General features: G+C 50.4%; 1 protein-coding gene across 2 annotated transcripts in view; it reads left to right on the plus strand.

Moving 5' to 3' along the window:
- Nucleotides 1-14,593, plus strand: part of atg4b (autophagy related 4B, cysteine peptidase) — a 151,109-nt gene extending 136,516 nt beyond the window's left edge. For both annotated transcript variants that reach the window (XM_072474933.1, XM_072474934.1), the window contains exons 11-13: nucleotides 10,981-11,037; nucleotides 12,383-12,470; nucleotides 12,572-14,593. In XM_072474933.1, the coding sequence (XP_072331034.1) occupies nucleotides 10,981-11,037; nucleotides 12,383-12,470; nucleotides 12,572-12,645 (219 nt within the window). In that variant the 3' untranslated portion in view covers nucleotides 12,646-14,593. The remainder of the gene's footprint in view (nucleotides 1-10,980; nucleotides 11,038-12,382; nucleotides 12,471-12,571) is intronic.
- Nucleotides 14,594-15,727: the final 1,134 nt, after the last annotated feature.

Here is a 15,727-nt window from a genome sequence, read left to right on the forward strand (position 1 = left end):
GCAGACATTTTACATGGCTACATTCCCGCCTTGTGATCCTAACGCGAAGCGTGAAGGATCACATAAATTTTGTCCTCTTCGTTTCCCGACTGGGGGGGGGGGCACCTCCCACATGGCCACTACTCTGACCCTAGCTATGCACAAAAATTTACCTAAACAATTCTTGAGGGCGCTATGTCAGGCACGGGCATGTATCTATAAAAAAAATAAACTGGGAACCTCTAATTTTACCTAAACACTCTATACTCCTAAACATTGCATTATCCTATCTTCCTAAAACATACAACAACAATCACAACATTTAATATACTCTTTCCTGGCTTGGCAGTCAAGCTCAGGATCATACATTTTCTTTTTTTTAAAAACGTTCCGTATATCTCTTTATTTACAGGAATAATGCACGTGAATACTCTTTATTCTTTATAGGTCGCGGGAGTCTGGGGTCTGGTCATAGCCGAATATCGGGGATCGGATCCGATATACCGGGGTTCGAGGGCGGTACGCTCTCCTTTTCCACTTCCTGAGGCGCATGGTCTGTACTGCACAACTGAGTATAGCCAATGCCAACAGTGCCTCAATGATGTACAATAGAGAGTACCAAGTTATGAACTTGGCACACCAGGATAATGCAGCGTGGTTGGTGACTGGGCCCTCGGTACTACTGGGCAGTGAAGTGTTAACAGTAAAGGGGTTTGGAGTGATGGGGTCCGCGTTCCCGCGCAACAAAAAGTCCATAACAAGCATGTTGAGCGCGAAGAAAGGAGTCCTCATGGCTGTCTTCTTTCTTTCCTTTTCCTGTTTTTGCTGGTTTTCTCCGGACTTGGAGCTTCTGGAGTTCTGTAAGACAAGGGTAGTGTGTGTAAATACTTCGGTTTAATATCTGGTGTGTTAGTGTGTCTGTCCTTCTTGGGGCCAATTAAACCCTTATAATTGGTCACAGTATGTGACTCTCCCCCCCATTTTTTTTTTTTTTTCAAAACAAATGTTTGGACACGGCACACTTCCCAATGGTGGACCAGTGCTAAGTTTATCATCCAAATGTTCCAGGATGTAAATAGCATGTGGCAGCAACCCAAAGGTTTCCTAAATAAAATAAATCTGTTTTTGAAAGAAAAGGTTGAATGAGGTGCGTGTGGGCCGCGACGGGTACGATTTGGGTGGAGTCACCAGGTAGGACGGCTACCAATACCGTATCTTTCCTACCCGAGCGTTTTTAAAAAATATATATATTTTATTAAAGTTTTCAAACACAATTTTTTCCCATACAAATCAAAAAAAAAGAAAAAAAAGGTAACATGATAACTGCAATATAACATTGTTTAACTAACATGGTAAACTAACCAAATAACACAAAGTAATACTCCCCCCTGCCCCCTCTCCCCCTCCAAAAACCCAAACAATTTACCCCCCCTCCCCCTGGGTTGCTGCTGCTGGCCATCTATCTTTCCTCTAACGTTCCGCTAGGTAGTCGAGGAACGGTTGCCACCGTCTGGTGAACCCTTGAGCCGATCCTCTCAGCGCAAACTTCGTCTGCTCTAGTTTTATGAACCCCGCCATATCGTTTATCCAGGCCTCCAGTCCGGGGGGTTTCGCTTCCTTCCACATGAGTAAAATCCTACGCCGGGCTACTAGGGATGCAAAGGCCACGACATCGGCCTCTTTCGCCTTCTGCACTCCCGGCTCATCCGCTACTCCAAATATAGCTAACCCCCAGCCTGGCTTGACCCGGACCTTCACCACTTTCGAGATCACTCACGTCACCCCCCTCCAATACCCCTCCAATGCCGGACACAACCAAAACATTTGTGTGTGGTTCGCCGGGCTTCCCCCACACCTCCCACACTTGTCCTCCACTCCGAAGAACCTGCTCAACCTTGCTCCCGTTATGTGTGCTCTATGCAGCACCTTAAATTGGATCAGGCTAAGCTTGGCACACGAGGAAGAGGAATTTACCCTGCTTAGGGCATCAGCCCACAAACCCTCCTCAATCTCCTCCCCGAGCTCTTCTTCCCATTTTCCCTTCAGTTCGCCCACCAGCTCCTCCCCCTCTTCTCTCATCTCCCGGTATATCTCTGACACTTTGCCCTCCCCGACCCACACCCCCGAAAGCACCCTGTCCTGGATCCCTTGTGTCGGGAGCAACGGAAATTCTCTCACCAGTTGTTTCGTGAACGCTCTCACCTGCATATATCTAAAGAAATTTCCCCGGGGCAGCTCATACTTTTCCTCAAGCGCTCCCAAGCACGCAAACGTCCCGTCTATAAATAAATCTCCCACTCTCCTGATTCCTACCCGGTGCCAGCTCTGGAATCCTCCGTGTAGCCTCCCTGGGGCAAACCTATGGTTGTTCCTGATCGGGGACCACACCGAGGCTCCCAGCACACCCCTCTGTCGCCTCCATTGCCCCCAGATACTTAATGTTGCCGCCACCACTGGGTTTGTGGTAAATATTTTTGGGGAGAGCGGCAGTGGCGCCGTCACCAGCGCTTTTAAACTCGTCCCTCTGCAGGACTTCATCTCCAACCTTTTCCACGCCGCTCCCTCTCCCTCTATCATCCATTTACGAATCATCGCCACGTTGGCGGCCCAGTAGTAGTTGCCCAAATTCGGCAAAGCCAGTCCCCCTCTGTCTCTGCTACGTTGTAGGAACCCCCTCCTTACCCCCGGGGCCTTCCCTGCCCACACGAAGCTCGTGATGCTCCTATCTATTTTTTTAAAGAAGGCCTTAGTGATCAGTATAGGGAGACATTGGAACACAAATAGGAACCTCGGGAGGACCATCATCTTAATTGCCTGCACTCTGCTCGCCAGTGACAGCGGCTGCATGTCCCACCTTTTGAAATCCTCTTCCATTTGTTCCACCAGCCGTGTCAGATTGAGTCTGTGTAAGGTTCCCCAGCTCCTGGCTATCTGAATCCCCCGGTATCGGAAGTTTCTTTCCACTCTCCTTAGCGGTAGGCCATCTATCCCTCTACTCTGGTCCCCAGAGTGTATCACAAAAAGCTCACTCTTTCCCATGTTAAGCCTATATCCCGAAAAATCTCCAAACTCCCTCAATATCTGCATGACCTCTGTCATCCCGCCCACTGGGTCCGTCACATACAGCAGTAGGTCATCCGCGTAGAGTGACACTCGGTGTTCCTCTCCCCCTCTAATCACCCCTCTCCATTTTCTGGAGTCTCTCAGCGCTATGGCCAGTGGTTCAATTGCCAGCGCGAACAGTAATGGGGACAACGGGCATCCCTGTCTTGTTCCCCTGTGTAGTCGAAAATACTCCGACCTTTGCCGACCTGTGACCACACTTGCCGTTGGGGCCCCATAGAGGAGTTTAACCCAGCTGACAAACCCGTCCCCGAACCTCCTCAGCACCTCCCATAGATACTCCCACTCCACCCTATCAAATGCCTTCTCTGCATCCATTGCCGCCACTATCTCTGCCTCCCCCTCTGCTGGGGGCATCATTATCACCCCTAATAGCCGTCGCACGTTGACATTTAGTTGCCTCCCCTTTACGAACCCTGTCTGGTCTTCATGCACCACCCCCGGGACACAATCCTCTATCCTTGTTGCCAGCACCTTTGCTAGCAACTTGGCGTCCACATTTAGCAGTGAGATAGGCCTATAGGACCCGCACTGCAGCGGATCTTTATCCCGCTTCAAGATTAGCGATATCGTCGCCTCCGACATTGTCGGGGGTAGGATCCCCCCTTCTCTGGCCTCGTTAAAGGTCCTTACCAGCAGCGGGGCCAACAAGCCCACATATTCTCTATAGAATTCCACCGGGAACCCATCTGGTCCCGGGGCCTTCCCTGCCTGCATGTTCCCCAGCCCCTTGGTAACCTCGTCCACCCCAATCGGCGCCCCCAGGCCTTCCACCTCCTGCTCCTCCACCCTCGGGAACCTTAATTGGTCCAAAAGCTGCCGCATCTCCTCTTTTCCCTCTGGGGGTTGGGACCTATATAGTCTCTCGTAAAAGGTCTTAAACACCTCGTTTATCTTCCCTGCACTCCGCACCGTAGCTCCCATTTCATCCCTAATTCCCCCTATCTCCCTCGCCGCTGTCCTCTTTCGCAGCTGATGGGCCAACAGGCGACTCGCCTTTTCTCCATATTCATATCTCATCCCCTGTGCCTTCCTCCACTGTGCCTCCGCCCTCCTTGTGGTCAACAGGTCGAACTCCGTCTGGAGTCGTCTCCTCTCCTTGTATAGTCCTTCATCCGGGACCTCCGATTATTTCTTGTCTACCCTCAAAATCTCCCCCAGTAGGCTTTCCCTTTCCTTGGCCTCTATTTTCCCCTTGTGGGCCCTGATGGAGATCAGCTCTCCTCTGACCACCGCCTTTAGTGCTTCCCATACTACTCCCACTCGGACCTCCCGGACGTCATTGGCCTCCAGGTACCTTTCGATACATCCCCGCACCCTTCCGCAGACTCCCTCATCCGCCAGTAATCCCACATCCAGTCGCCAGAGTGAACGCTGCTCCCTCTCCTCTCCTAGTTCCAGGTCCACCCAGTGTGGGGCATGAACTGAAACAGCTATGGCTGCGTACTCAGTTCCTTCCACCCTCGTGACCTTCCCAAAACAAAGAAATCTATCCGGGAATACACCTTGTGAACATGGGAGAAGGAGAACTCTTTGGCCATCGGCCTAACAAATCGCCACGGATCCACTCCCCCCATTTGGTCCATAAACCCCCTAAGCACCTTGGCCGCTGCCGGCCTTCTTCCGGTCCTAGATCTAGATCTATCTAACCCTGGGTCCAGCACGGTGTTGAAGACCCCCCCCCATTATCAGGTTTCCTACCTCCAGGTCCGGGATACGTCCCAGCATCCACTTCATAAATCCCGCATCATCCCAATTCGGGGCATATACGTTAACCAACACGACCTCCATTCCCTGCAGTCTGCCACTCACCATCACATATCTGCCTCCGCTGTCTGCTACAATGTTCCTAGCTTCGAATGACACCCGTTTCCCCACCAGTATGGCCACCCCTCTGTTCTTTGCATCCAGCCCTGAGTGGAACACCTGTCCCATCCATCCTTTCCTTAACCTAACTTGGTCCGCCACCTTCAGGTGCGTCTCCTGAAGCATGGCCACGTCTGCCCTCAGTCCTTTCAAGTGCGCGAACACTCGGGCCCTTTTAATCGGCCCATTTAGGCCTCTCACGTTCCACGTGATCAGCCGAACTGGGGGGCTGCCTGCCCCCCATCCCTGTCGACTAGCCATCACCCTCTCTAGGCCAGTCCCACGTCCCGGTTCCGCGCACCCACCCGTTCCCCAGGCGGCGCATTCCCGCCCCGACCACCTTTTCTTTTACCAGTTCCTCTTTGATCTCTGCAGCAGCAACCCAGTTATCCCCCCGCCCACCCCGCTAGATCCCCATCTAGCATGATTACTCCCCCCATATTGCTTCCGAAAGTCAGCTGACTTCAACTGACCCCGGCTTCTCCCGCTCTCTCCTTGACCCCCCCCGTGTGGGGAACTCCCATCTACCTTGCGCCTATCTTCCCGCCATCATCTTTCTGGCGCGGGAACAAGAACAATAAGCCCCGTGTTCTCTAGAGCCGTCCCGCCCCTCGTGGCGCAGCTCCCTCTGCCGCCCCACTCCCATTCCCCATCCCCCGCTTATGTCTCTTCTTCCCCCCCACCGGCGCCCACATTTCTCAGTGTCCCCCCCTCCCCAATTTACATCTCTATATACATCAGCATTGTCGTTTCCCCTCCAACATCAGTCCCTCAGTTCTGATCCAGTTTCTCGTTTTTAATGAAGGTCCATGCTTCTTCCACCGTTTCGAAGTAGTGATGCCTCTCCTGGTGCGTGACCCACAGTCGCGCCGGCTGCAACATCCCGAACTTCACCTTCTTCTTGTGTAGCACCTCCTTGGCTCGATTAAAACTCGCCCTCCTTCTCGCCATCTCCGCACTCCAATCCTGGTACACCCGTACCACCGCATTCTCCCATCTACTACTTCGTACCTTTTTGGCATCTCAGAATCACCTCTCTGTCATTGAAGCGATGAAATCGCACGATCGTCGCCCTAGGTGGTTCTCCCGCCTTTGGTCTCCTCGCAGGGACCCGATGGGCCCCTTCCACTCCAAGGGGCCCGAGGGGGCCTCAGCTCCCATTAGCGAGCGTAGCATCGTGCTCACGTAAGCCCCGCCGTCCGCTCCTTCCACTCCTTCGGGGAGACCCAGGATCCGAAGGTTCTTTCTCCGTGATCTGTTTTCTAGGACTTCAATCCTTTCAGTGCACTTTTTGTGGAGCGCCTCGTGCGTCTGCATTTTGACCGCCAGGCCCAGGATCTCGTCCTCCGTCACCTTCTGCTCCACCACGCGGAGCTCCATCTCGTGGGTCTTTTGTGTCTCCTTAAGCCCCTCAATTGCTTGTAACATCGGGGCCAGCACCTCCTTCTTAAGCAGCTCCACACACCGTCTCAAAAATTCGTCTTGGTCCGGCCCCCATGTCGCCTGGGCTCCCTCCGCTGCCATCTTGCTCCTTTTTCCTTCTGCCCCTGTCCTCGAGAATTCTTCGCGATCTGGCCGCCGCCGCCGATATTTTTCTTTTTTGTTGGGGGGGGACTCCTTGTTGTCTCACCCCACACCGGGTTTCGTCCTGAAAAAATTCGCTGTTGGGGCTCTTAAAAGAGCCCGGAGGTCCGTTCGAGCTGGAGCTGCCGAAACGTGCGGCTTAGCTGGTCATCGCCGCAACCGGAAGTCCTACCCGAGCGTTTTTGACCAACGGGGGGGTCCCCAGGCAGGGCGGGCCTCACGCCGTTTCTCCACTGCCTGAGCGACCAAAGAACGGACAAAAATGTAGTCATCATGGTGGGGTTACTGTTCTGATTCTACCATCAAATCAGAAGAGTAGCTACGATCGGGCGTCTGGTCTGGTGACCAGGTATCAGCTGAAAAGCTAGTTCCTCTGAATGGTCGTCTGGTCTGGTGACCAGGTATCTGTGGACAAGTTGGTACCGCTGAACAAGCGTCTGGCTTGTCCAATTGGAAAAGAGCTAAAAGTTCAGGTGAATGGGTGTGGGGCGGTGAGAACATTCTCCTGTAGGACAAACAACATTTAACAAACAGACAGACAACATAAAACATTTAACAAACAGACAGACAACGTAAAACATTCTGCAGGTTCCATCAGAAAGGACAACACTTTTCACCAAGTGTCTCCTTTAAATCATCATGTGGACACCTCAGTTCTCGGTCGCTACGGGCTCTGCCTTTTTCTTATCGAGAGTGCCGGTCTGATGGGCTCTCTGTGGGTTTTTAGGGCCATTGCATTCTCTAGCAAAATGTCCCAATTGTCCGCAATTGTAGCACTCTTGCGGTTTGGCTGGGGGGCTGTTCTTTCCCTCGTTTACCCAGGCGGGGTTGTGAAGAGTGGTTCTTACTGCCTGCACGTCTGCGGCGGCTTGGTTTTCCTCGGGTGTTCTAGTGGCTGATTTACTGTGAGCCGCTTGTTCCCAAACGCGGGACAATCTCTTGACCACCCACTTCTCATTATGAGCCTCCTCCGAGGGGTCATAATTGCTACAGGCATTCTGTCCTGCGTCCGTGGCATGGGAGATAAGGGTGCGGGTTCATTTGGCCATATTGTCTGGGGACAAATGGGCGCAATCTACGTTGCCGAAAACGGCTTCAAAATGAATCCACAAGCGTCCTGCGAACGCTGTGGGGTGTTCAGACTTTTTCTGTCTGCATTTATTCAGACTGTCTACGGGGTCGCCCTGGTTGTACCCGATCACATCCAGGATCGCGGTATGCATTTCTGCAAGGGTGCCTCCTCCTACATTCTGTGGGTCGGGAAGGGCTGCTGCGACCGATGGGTCTAAGCTGGGGACCGTGAGCTTTACCTGCTCTTTCTCATCCAGGCCGTACATGGTCGCCTGGTGTTTGACGGTGGCAAAGAAATGGTGTGGGTCTGAAGCGGGGAGGAACGGTGTGATTTTGGCACACGCGTCCCGTAATTGGGTCACGGTGAGGGGGTGGAATATAAGACTTCCGCCTCGTCTGCTGTGGCGGTGCGGTGGGTGGTTACAGGGTTCATGGGAGCCTGTATTATCTGTTGTGTGGGGGGTGGGGGTGCTTTCCTCCTTTGGGGTTTTCCCTGCGCACATGCTCCCTGAACATATCTCTGCGCTGTCTCTTGCAATTCTTCCCACTCTGGGCCGTCTTCCTGGTCTAAACTTTCCCCAAACGTTTCTTGAAATCCCTTTTGGACAGAAAGCAGTGCTTTCAAGTCTGCAATCTGCTTTCGGCACTTTGCATGGTCCAAAGTACTCTGCCTTTGTTCCGTGGTTGTGGCGTGGAGCGCTCTCAAGGCTGCCTTGAGATCACTGCATTGTTTCTGGAGCGTCTCTACCTGGTTTTCTGTTTCTTTCTTTACCAGGACTGCACGCTGCAGGTCCTGATAAGCCTTTTCATATTGTGACTGGAAACTACTCAAGTTCGCCAGACAAGATTGGTGACCCCGTTTGGCGTCAGCCACCTCTCCGTCCTTTGCTGCTAATTTCCCTTTTAACTCCAGGTTCTCTTTCTCAACTTCGCATACATCGATTTTACTCGTCCGATGTATGCCTTCTATTTCTTTGCGGAGCGTCCTGATGACCTCTGTGCCTCGCAATTGTGCCAGACAGGACACAATTGCCATCGGCTTGCGCGCTTTTGCTAAACTCTTTCTGTGGATCTCATTCAGGTTCTCCCACCAAGTATGCCCTATACTTCCAGGACCTGAGTCGTCGTTATTGCAGATATCCTTCCACATGGGCCATCCTTTGCCCTGCAGAATTTTGCGGATTTCCACTTCCCAAATGGGACACTGTCCCGCTCCTACGCTGCTGACTGGTGCGACAGCAAAATCTTCGGGGTTCATGAGGCGCTGCATCACTTGCATTGCCTGCATGGCTCTCTCTTATCTGCTCGTTACATTCGAATTTGGAACAGGGGGCTAAGGTGGTGTGGTAGATGCGGGTACGGCTTGCGCTAATTTCCGAAATACCAACTGCCGATAGTTTTGACGCAACAAAAAGTCTATCAGTTTTGCCTTATAACCCTGTTAGTTACGCATGCATATACACACTTCCGAATTGTGAATTATTAACCAGAACCGCTTGAACACTTGTGGGTTTTTTTTTGTTTGTTTTGTTTCCGATTGGATTCTAATTCAAAATGTTGGGGTTCTCCCGGAGTGGTTTTCCACTTATAAGTCGGGTCCCGTCAGGATGTCGCCAATTAAGTTGCTCTTTCTAGCTTTAGTCTATTTGCTCTGTTTACTTCACCTTTGCTCATGAGTCGCCAGGTATCTTTATGATACGCCACGTGGTTCAAGTTCAGGTTATGATTAATAATACAGCACACCTGTAAGGATTAAAACGACGGTCATTTATTATATACAACAAGCAATATTAATGCCCTAATACTACTATTTATATAATAAACCTATCACTACTGGCCAATACTTAACTTTAGGAAGAGCCCACCAGGTCAGGGAAACGAATGGCTTGTCCAATCAAATCTGGCCCGCGGGATTCAAAAGGCTGCTACAGGTCGGTGGCTAGGTGTCTCTACCGGATAGCGATCGTTGGATTTAAACTTACAGTTGCCGGTGGCTGGTCTTGCGAAGGTCTCGAGCAGGCGAAGAGGAGAGAGAGAGAGATCTGAACTTGGACCCTCACTTTTATAGGGCCCAGGGGCTTCCCGCCTCCCGGGGCGGCCCTTGACCCTGAGTCCCAAGTGATTGGATTCTGTCCCCAATCTCTGGGGTCCATGTGTCCAATGGTGAGGCGATTCCTCGATCGGGGGGTGGTCGTTCACCTGTCTTTGTTTCGGCCACTGCAGGCGCCGACAGGTCTGGCCCGGTATTCAATTGCTAATATGTTGCAATTGTTCCTGGGGATAGCCGATTTAACTGTGGATGTCTGAATAGATCGGCTGCAAACAGTCCTGAATGCAACTGCGAATACCTGGGTTGATGGGCTGTTGATAGCCCTGAGTATCGATCTGGGCTACCTTCCCAGGGCCGAATATGCAAAACTGTCTGCAGCTGCCTGCTTCTGTCTTCTTGGCTGCTTTTCCCAGCAGTCTTTCGGGTTAACCGTTTTAAACTGGGTTTTGGCCAGATTAATCGGAACGCAGCCATTTTACATGGCTACACTCCGCCCTCCCATCTCAGTACTCCGCCCTCCCATCTCAGTACTCTGCCCTCCCTCCTCAGTACTCCACCCTCCCTCCTCAGTACTCCGCCCTCCCATCTCAGTACTCCGCCCTCCCATCTCAGTACTCTGCCCTCCCTCCTGAGTACTCCACCCTCCCACCTCAGTCCTCCGCCATCCCACCTCAGTCCTGAACCCTCCCACCTCAGTCCTCCGCCCTCCCACCTCAGTCCTCCGCCCTCCCACCTCAGTCCTCCGCCCTCCCACCTCAGTCCTGAACCCTCCCACCTCAGTCCTCCGCCCTCCCACCTCAGTCCTCCGCCCTCCCACCTCAGTCCTCCGCCCTCCCACCTCAGTCCTCCGCCCTCCCACCTCAGTCCTCCGCCCTCCCACCGTCAGTCCTCCTCCCTCCCATCTCAGTCCTCCGCCCTCCCACCTCAGTCCTCCGCCCTCCCACCTCAGTCCTCCGCCCTCCCACCTCAGACCTCCGCCCTCCCACCTCAGACCTCCGCCCTCCCACCTCAGTCCTCCGCCCTCCCACCTCAGTCCTCCGCCCTCCCACCTCAGTCCTCCGCCCTCCCACCTCAGTCCTCCGCCCTCCCACCTCAGTCCTCCGCCCTCCCACCTCAGACCTCCGCCCTCCCACCTCAGACCTCCGCCCTCCCACCTCAGACCTCCGCCCTCCCACCTCAGTCCCCCGTCCTCCCACCCCAGTTCACAATCAACAGTCAGTTGGTTGGAAGCCAGAGATGGATGATTATCTGCGAACACTCGGGCTGGCTGTTATATTTGACTGCTTTATTTGTCTTTTTGGTTGCAGGGATTTTTCTGCAGCACAGAGGATGATTTTAACGACTGGTGTAAAAGAATGAAAATGGTATGATTAGTTCTCTTAAAATTAGTTGGATCCTCACAGCCACACATCCATCCTTCGGTTGGTTCAGTTAACGTTTCATGTAAAGCAGCCCATGTGGTCACCAAGCCTAAAAGGCACATCAGAAAGGAAGAGATGCAGTTTCCTCATGTCTTTTCTTTAATAGTAAAACTGTGTGTAAAGATTCTAGTATCTGAGCATGTCATTATACAGCAGAATTTAAAACGTAAACAAGTTGGAACTGTCAGCCAAGGCCCACAGGCAGCACTCATATCTGAATCACAAGGTCATACTGAGTTTGTCTACATTTGCTTAAAAAAAATGCAGACCATTTCCTGTGAAGAGCTTGTGAACACCCCCAAGATGGGAGGGGAGGTGAAGAAATACACATTTTTTCATGGTAGGTTGTCCATGACATTATTCAAGAGACGTGAGGCCATCTTGTTTTGGGGGCAATGGTGTTGCACCCTGTAATGAAACATTGAATATAATGTGGTTTACTCTTAACTGCCTCTAAATTGGTCTAGCAAGCCACTCTTATCAAACCACCACATAAAAAAAGCATTGTGGGTGTAGCTACACCCACGTTTCAGGAAATCGGCACTTCATCACCTTCCCAAAGATAATTAGGGATGGGAAATATATGTTGCCATTGCCAGCGATGCTCACGTCCCAAGAAGGAGTAAATATATGATTCTAATGAGAAGAAGATATGCTCCTACAAGGCAGCAAAGTAATTAACTAAACAAAGACTTTGGTCATGGAGTTGAATTGATGTTTGTTGAGGAAATATTACAGAATCAATGTGTTAATTTAAAGCTGAAACTGAGAAGTAGAGGTAAGGTTTTGTGGGGGAAAATGTGTGGCAGTTTCCCATACAGATGGAGCCATTTTAATATTATTGGTGTAATTCTAATGGTGTTTGCACAGTAAGTCAGAGAGCATGCTGTTTTATAAGTAATCATTATACAAATCAACACAGTAATATTTTTCTTCCATAGAGTTTATTTAAGGTTACAGTTTCTAATTGCTGCAACAGATATTTTGTCCTGCTTCAATTTTTTTGTAAGTCAAATTCTATTATTAATTACATGGTTTGCAGGGTATTTGTCATTTGTTTTGGGAATTGAATTCCATGCTATCCTTGAAAACCTTAAATGACTGACCTCAATTGTCAGTGCATGTTCCTCATGGGGATTTATTCTGCAACATCCCACCTGTCACTGTGGTTCACACTAATTTAATACCCATATGTTTAATCAGCCCTGCCACCTGTTGTACATTCACTGCTGTTGGGACAAAGCTTGGTATGTTGTCTGTCTCACTTAGAACTTATCTCTCTCTGCAGATTTCACAGGAGAAGGATGCGCTACTGATGTTTGAGCTGATGGATTTTCAAACTGCTCGCTTCCCCGATGTCCACTGCCTTACTCCCGGTAACAATATGTTTCTGTTGAACTCGAGTCCATTGCTGTTGTGTGAATTGCATTAACCGAACCCGAGAATTTTAAAGTAACCAGAACCTGTCTGTCTTCAGACTTTACAGATTCCGAAAGGCTGGAACGATTCTTTGATTCTGAAGATGAAGATTTTGAGATCCTCTCATTATAAAGCAGGACATTTTTGAGTTCAATTTCTCGAGAGCAAAGTATTTGGTGATTCTCACGCTGCCAATGTTCTGAATGATTGGCAAATTGGCACAGGTTTCATGAATTCACATCATTACCATCAGTGCACTGGGATCCTCAGATGGTGCATAACGTTCTGGTCCCCACAGAGAGGAAATATCCCTCATCTGTGAGCTCCGATCATCCTCCAGATATTTGATGCTTTACCAACACATCATATTTATCATGTTCTTAAGCAACAGTTTTTTGTTGTACTTAGAAGTGTATTTGGAGGACATCATTTGAAAGCTCCTGGGGTTTTATCCAGCAGTTTGTTCATCAGCAGTCCTGCAACAACAGAAAGGTGTCCTGTTGGAGTTGGAGCATCAAGAAATAAAAAGGAAAAGTGGACAAGATTGCAGACAGGTTGGAGTGTCTCCTCTGTCATGATAACAAGAACTTGTGTTAAACCGTCTCTCTTCATACTGAGTCGGGTCAGTTAAACCTGAGTTGGACGGAGAATTGGAGGTCAACCTGGGATTGTTAACATGTTTCAGTATGGGAGGATTTCCCTTAAAGGGTGTAGTTAATGGCTTCCTGTTTAATTGGAGTGATTTGTTTTCTCTTAAAAGGGTATGAACATTCCTATGTTAGTTTCAGCTCTCTTAATGGGTGAGAAGCACACTAACTTGACCAGTGTGTGGCGACAAGGAAAGCCCAAACTGTGGTCGCCTATGTTTGGCGAGAAGGAATGGTCAGTGCTTTCTTGTGGCTCAGTTGTGGTGCTGTTTTGGTCTGTTTATAAGAGCAGGTTTAGGAGGGAGGCGGGCAGAGGGAACAGCTCAACAGTGCCACTACCATTGATCTTAGAATTAAGTTTAGATCTTAACGTGTGTCAGACTTGATCCAAATTAATTTGAGGATCAAATAGCTTGCATCAGTCCTTCGGAGCAAGCTACTGGATTATAATCAGTGGCGTGAGCGTAGTGCGAGTCTACTGTCTCCCAGTTTCACCATGCCTACCTTTAGCTAATGGAGGTTAATGATGCTGTTGAACAAAAGGGCCCAGTTTGATGTCTGTCCCAATGTATTCTGACAATATTTGAAGAAGATCCTGCGAGTGCAATGGGGGGAGGGGAGGGGTGACGGATAACCTAACGCCCAATGGACTCCATTTTCATTAGAAGGGAGGTTGTTTGCTGCTGTATTAAAGAGTAGAAATAGTAAAGCACAATAGTAGATAGTATTGGTTGTCATTAAACCCACAAATATTTCAGTTAACCAGTTCATATAATTAACATACAAGAATATGATCTGTTTTAATTGTATAAAGTATATTCGCTGTTGACATTGTGATTATATCAACTTATTGTTTTCATAACTAATCAATGTGTAAAAACATTCAAGCAAGTGTATGGATCGAGGCGAGATGAAGAGGGGTCAAGAACATTATTACAGCTTTAGACACTAAATTATTTTAGTCCGTGTCCGCGTGGGTCTCATCCCCCCCCCACAACTCAAAGATGTCCAGAGTAGGTAGATTGGCCACGCTAAATTGCCCCTTAATTGGAAAAAAAAAGAGAATTGGGGACTTTAAATTTTTAAAAAAATGAAATTCCTTTAGTCAGTCCTCCCCAAGTTATTAACCTTTGTGGAAAAGAGGCTGGTGCTGGCTATCTGCCAAGTTAATAGGGTTGCCATGGATTTGTGTCAAGATTGACTGCGACATCTCGTTTAATGCAACTGACAATTAATGGGGAATTGTCCACGTTCTCAACTTCATTGATCAGGAAGGTACAACATTTATTGTGGAAAAGGGTCAATTCTGCCAGCCTGTCGATACTTAACTCAAAACCATGTTTCAATAGCAGCTATTTTGAAGGAGCTGATAAATGGACTGCTGAAATTATAATGTATCTGAATAAATTTAAAATAATGGAATAATACTGGAACAGGTTGTGTTTTACTTTTGGCTGATGTGGAAACTGCATTCTCATCTCCTCTTACCTCCTTCCTCTGGACAAAGTACAATCCGTTACTTGTAGAAGCCCCTTACGTCCTATGAACTGAAGCTGAAACTTGTCTGCCACAGATTAACAATTGCTATGATACTTTGCACTAAAGGTCATGTGGGCTGGCACCAACTGCACAAGTCTGTAAATAACCATACTTTTCAGCTAAATAGTTGAATTTACAGAACTGGAAGCAGTAGAGCAGATGACACTCGTTTGGGCTTCACTCCTGCCTAAACCAGTGCTGCTTTGAATTTCAACTGGCTCAGAACTTCTCTGATTCAACCATTTAAAATTAGCTTGATTTTCTGCCTCAGTCTGCAAATTTACATAAATCAACATTTCAAAAACTAGGGGCGGGATTCTCCGACCCCCCGCCGGGTCGGAGAATCCCCCGGGGGCGGTGTGAATCAGGCCCTGCCGCTCCGACGCCAGCCGCCTTATTCTCCGGCCGGAGAAAAATTGCAGCGACGTGAATTGCGAAAATCAGTGCGACGCAATGGGCCCCGGGGCTGCTTCAAATCTCCGGCCCGCATGGGCGGAAATCCCGCCAACGTGACCACAGGTCTCGCCGGCGTAAATTAAACATGCTTTTTAACGGTGTTAACCAGTCGTGCTGGCTGGTGCCGGCAAGCGGGGAGCTTAGGGGTCGACGTCGGGCGGCCGACGGAGATGAGACGGCACGGCCATGGCGGGGGCGGGGCGGGGGGCTCCCCAGAGCCGACGGTGCGCACCGGTGGTTGGGGTCGGTACCGGGGGTGGGGAGGTGCCGTGGATGCAGAGTGCCGGGGATGGGGGGTGCCCTGGGGAGGGGGGTGTGCGCCGGGGAGGGGGGTTCCGGTGATGGGAGGTGCCGTGGCTGGGGCTGCCGGAGATGGGTGTGCCGTGGCTAGGGGGTGCCAGGGATGGGAGTGCCGTGGCTCTGGGGTGCCGGAGATGGGAGTGCTGGGGATGGGAGTGCCGTGGCTCGGGGGTGCCGGGGATGGGAGTGCCGTGGCTCGGTGGTGCCGGGGATGGGAGTGCCGTGGCTCGGGGGTGCCGGGGATGGGGGTGCCGTGGATGGGAGTGAAGTGG

Source organism: Scyliorhinus torazame, chromosome 14 (assembly GCF_047496885.1).
Source record: "Scyliorhinus torazame isolate Kashiwa2021f chromosome 14, sScyTor2.1, whole genome shotgun sequence".
In the NCBI taxonomy this organism is placed as follows: domain Eukaryota; kingdom Metazoa; phylum Chordata; class Chondrichthyes; order Carcharhiniformes; family Scyliorhinidae; genus Scyliorhinus; species Scyliorhinus torazame.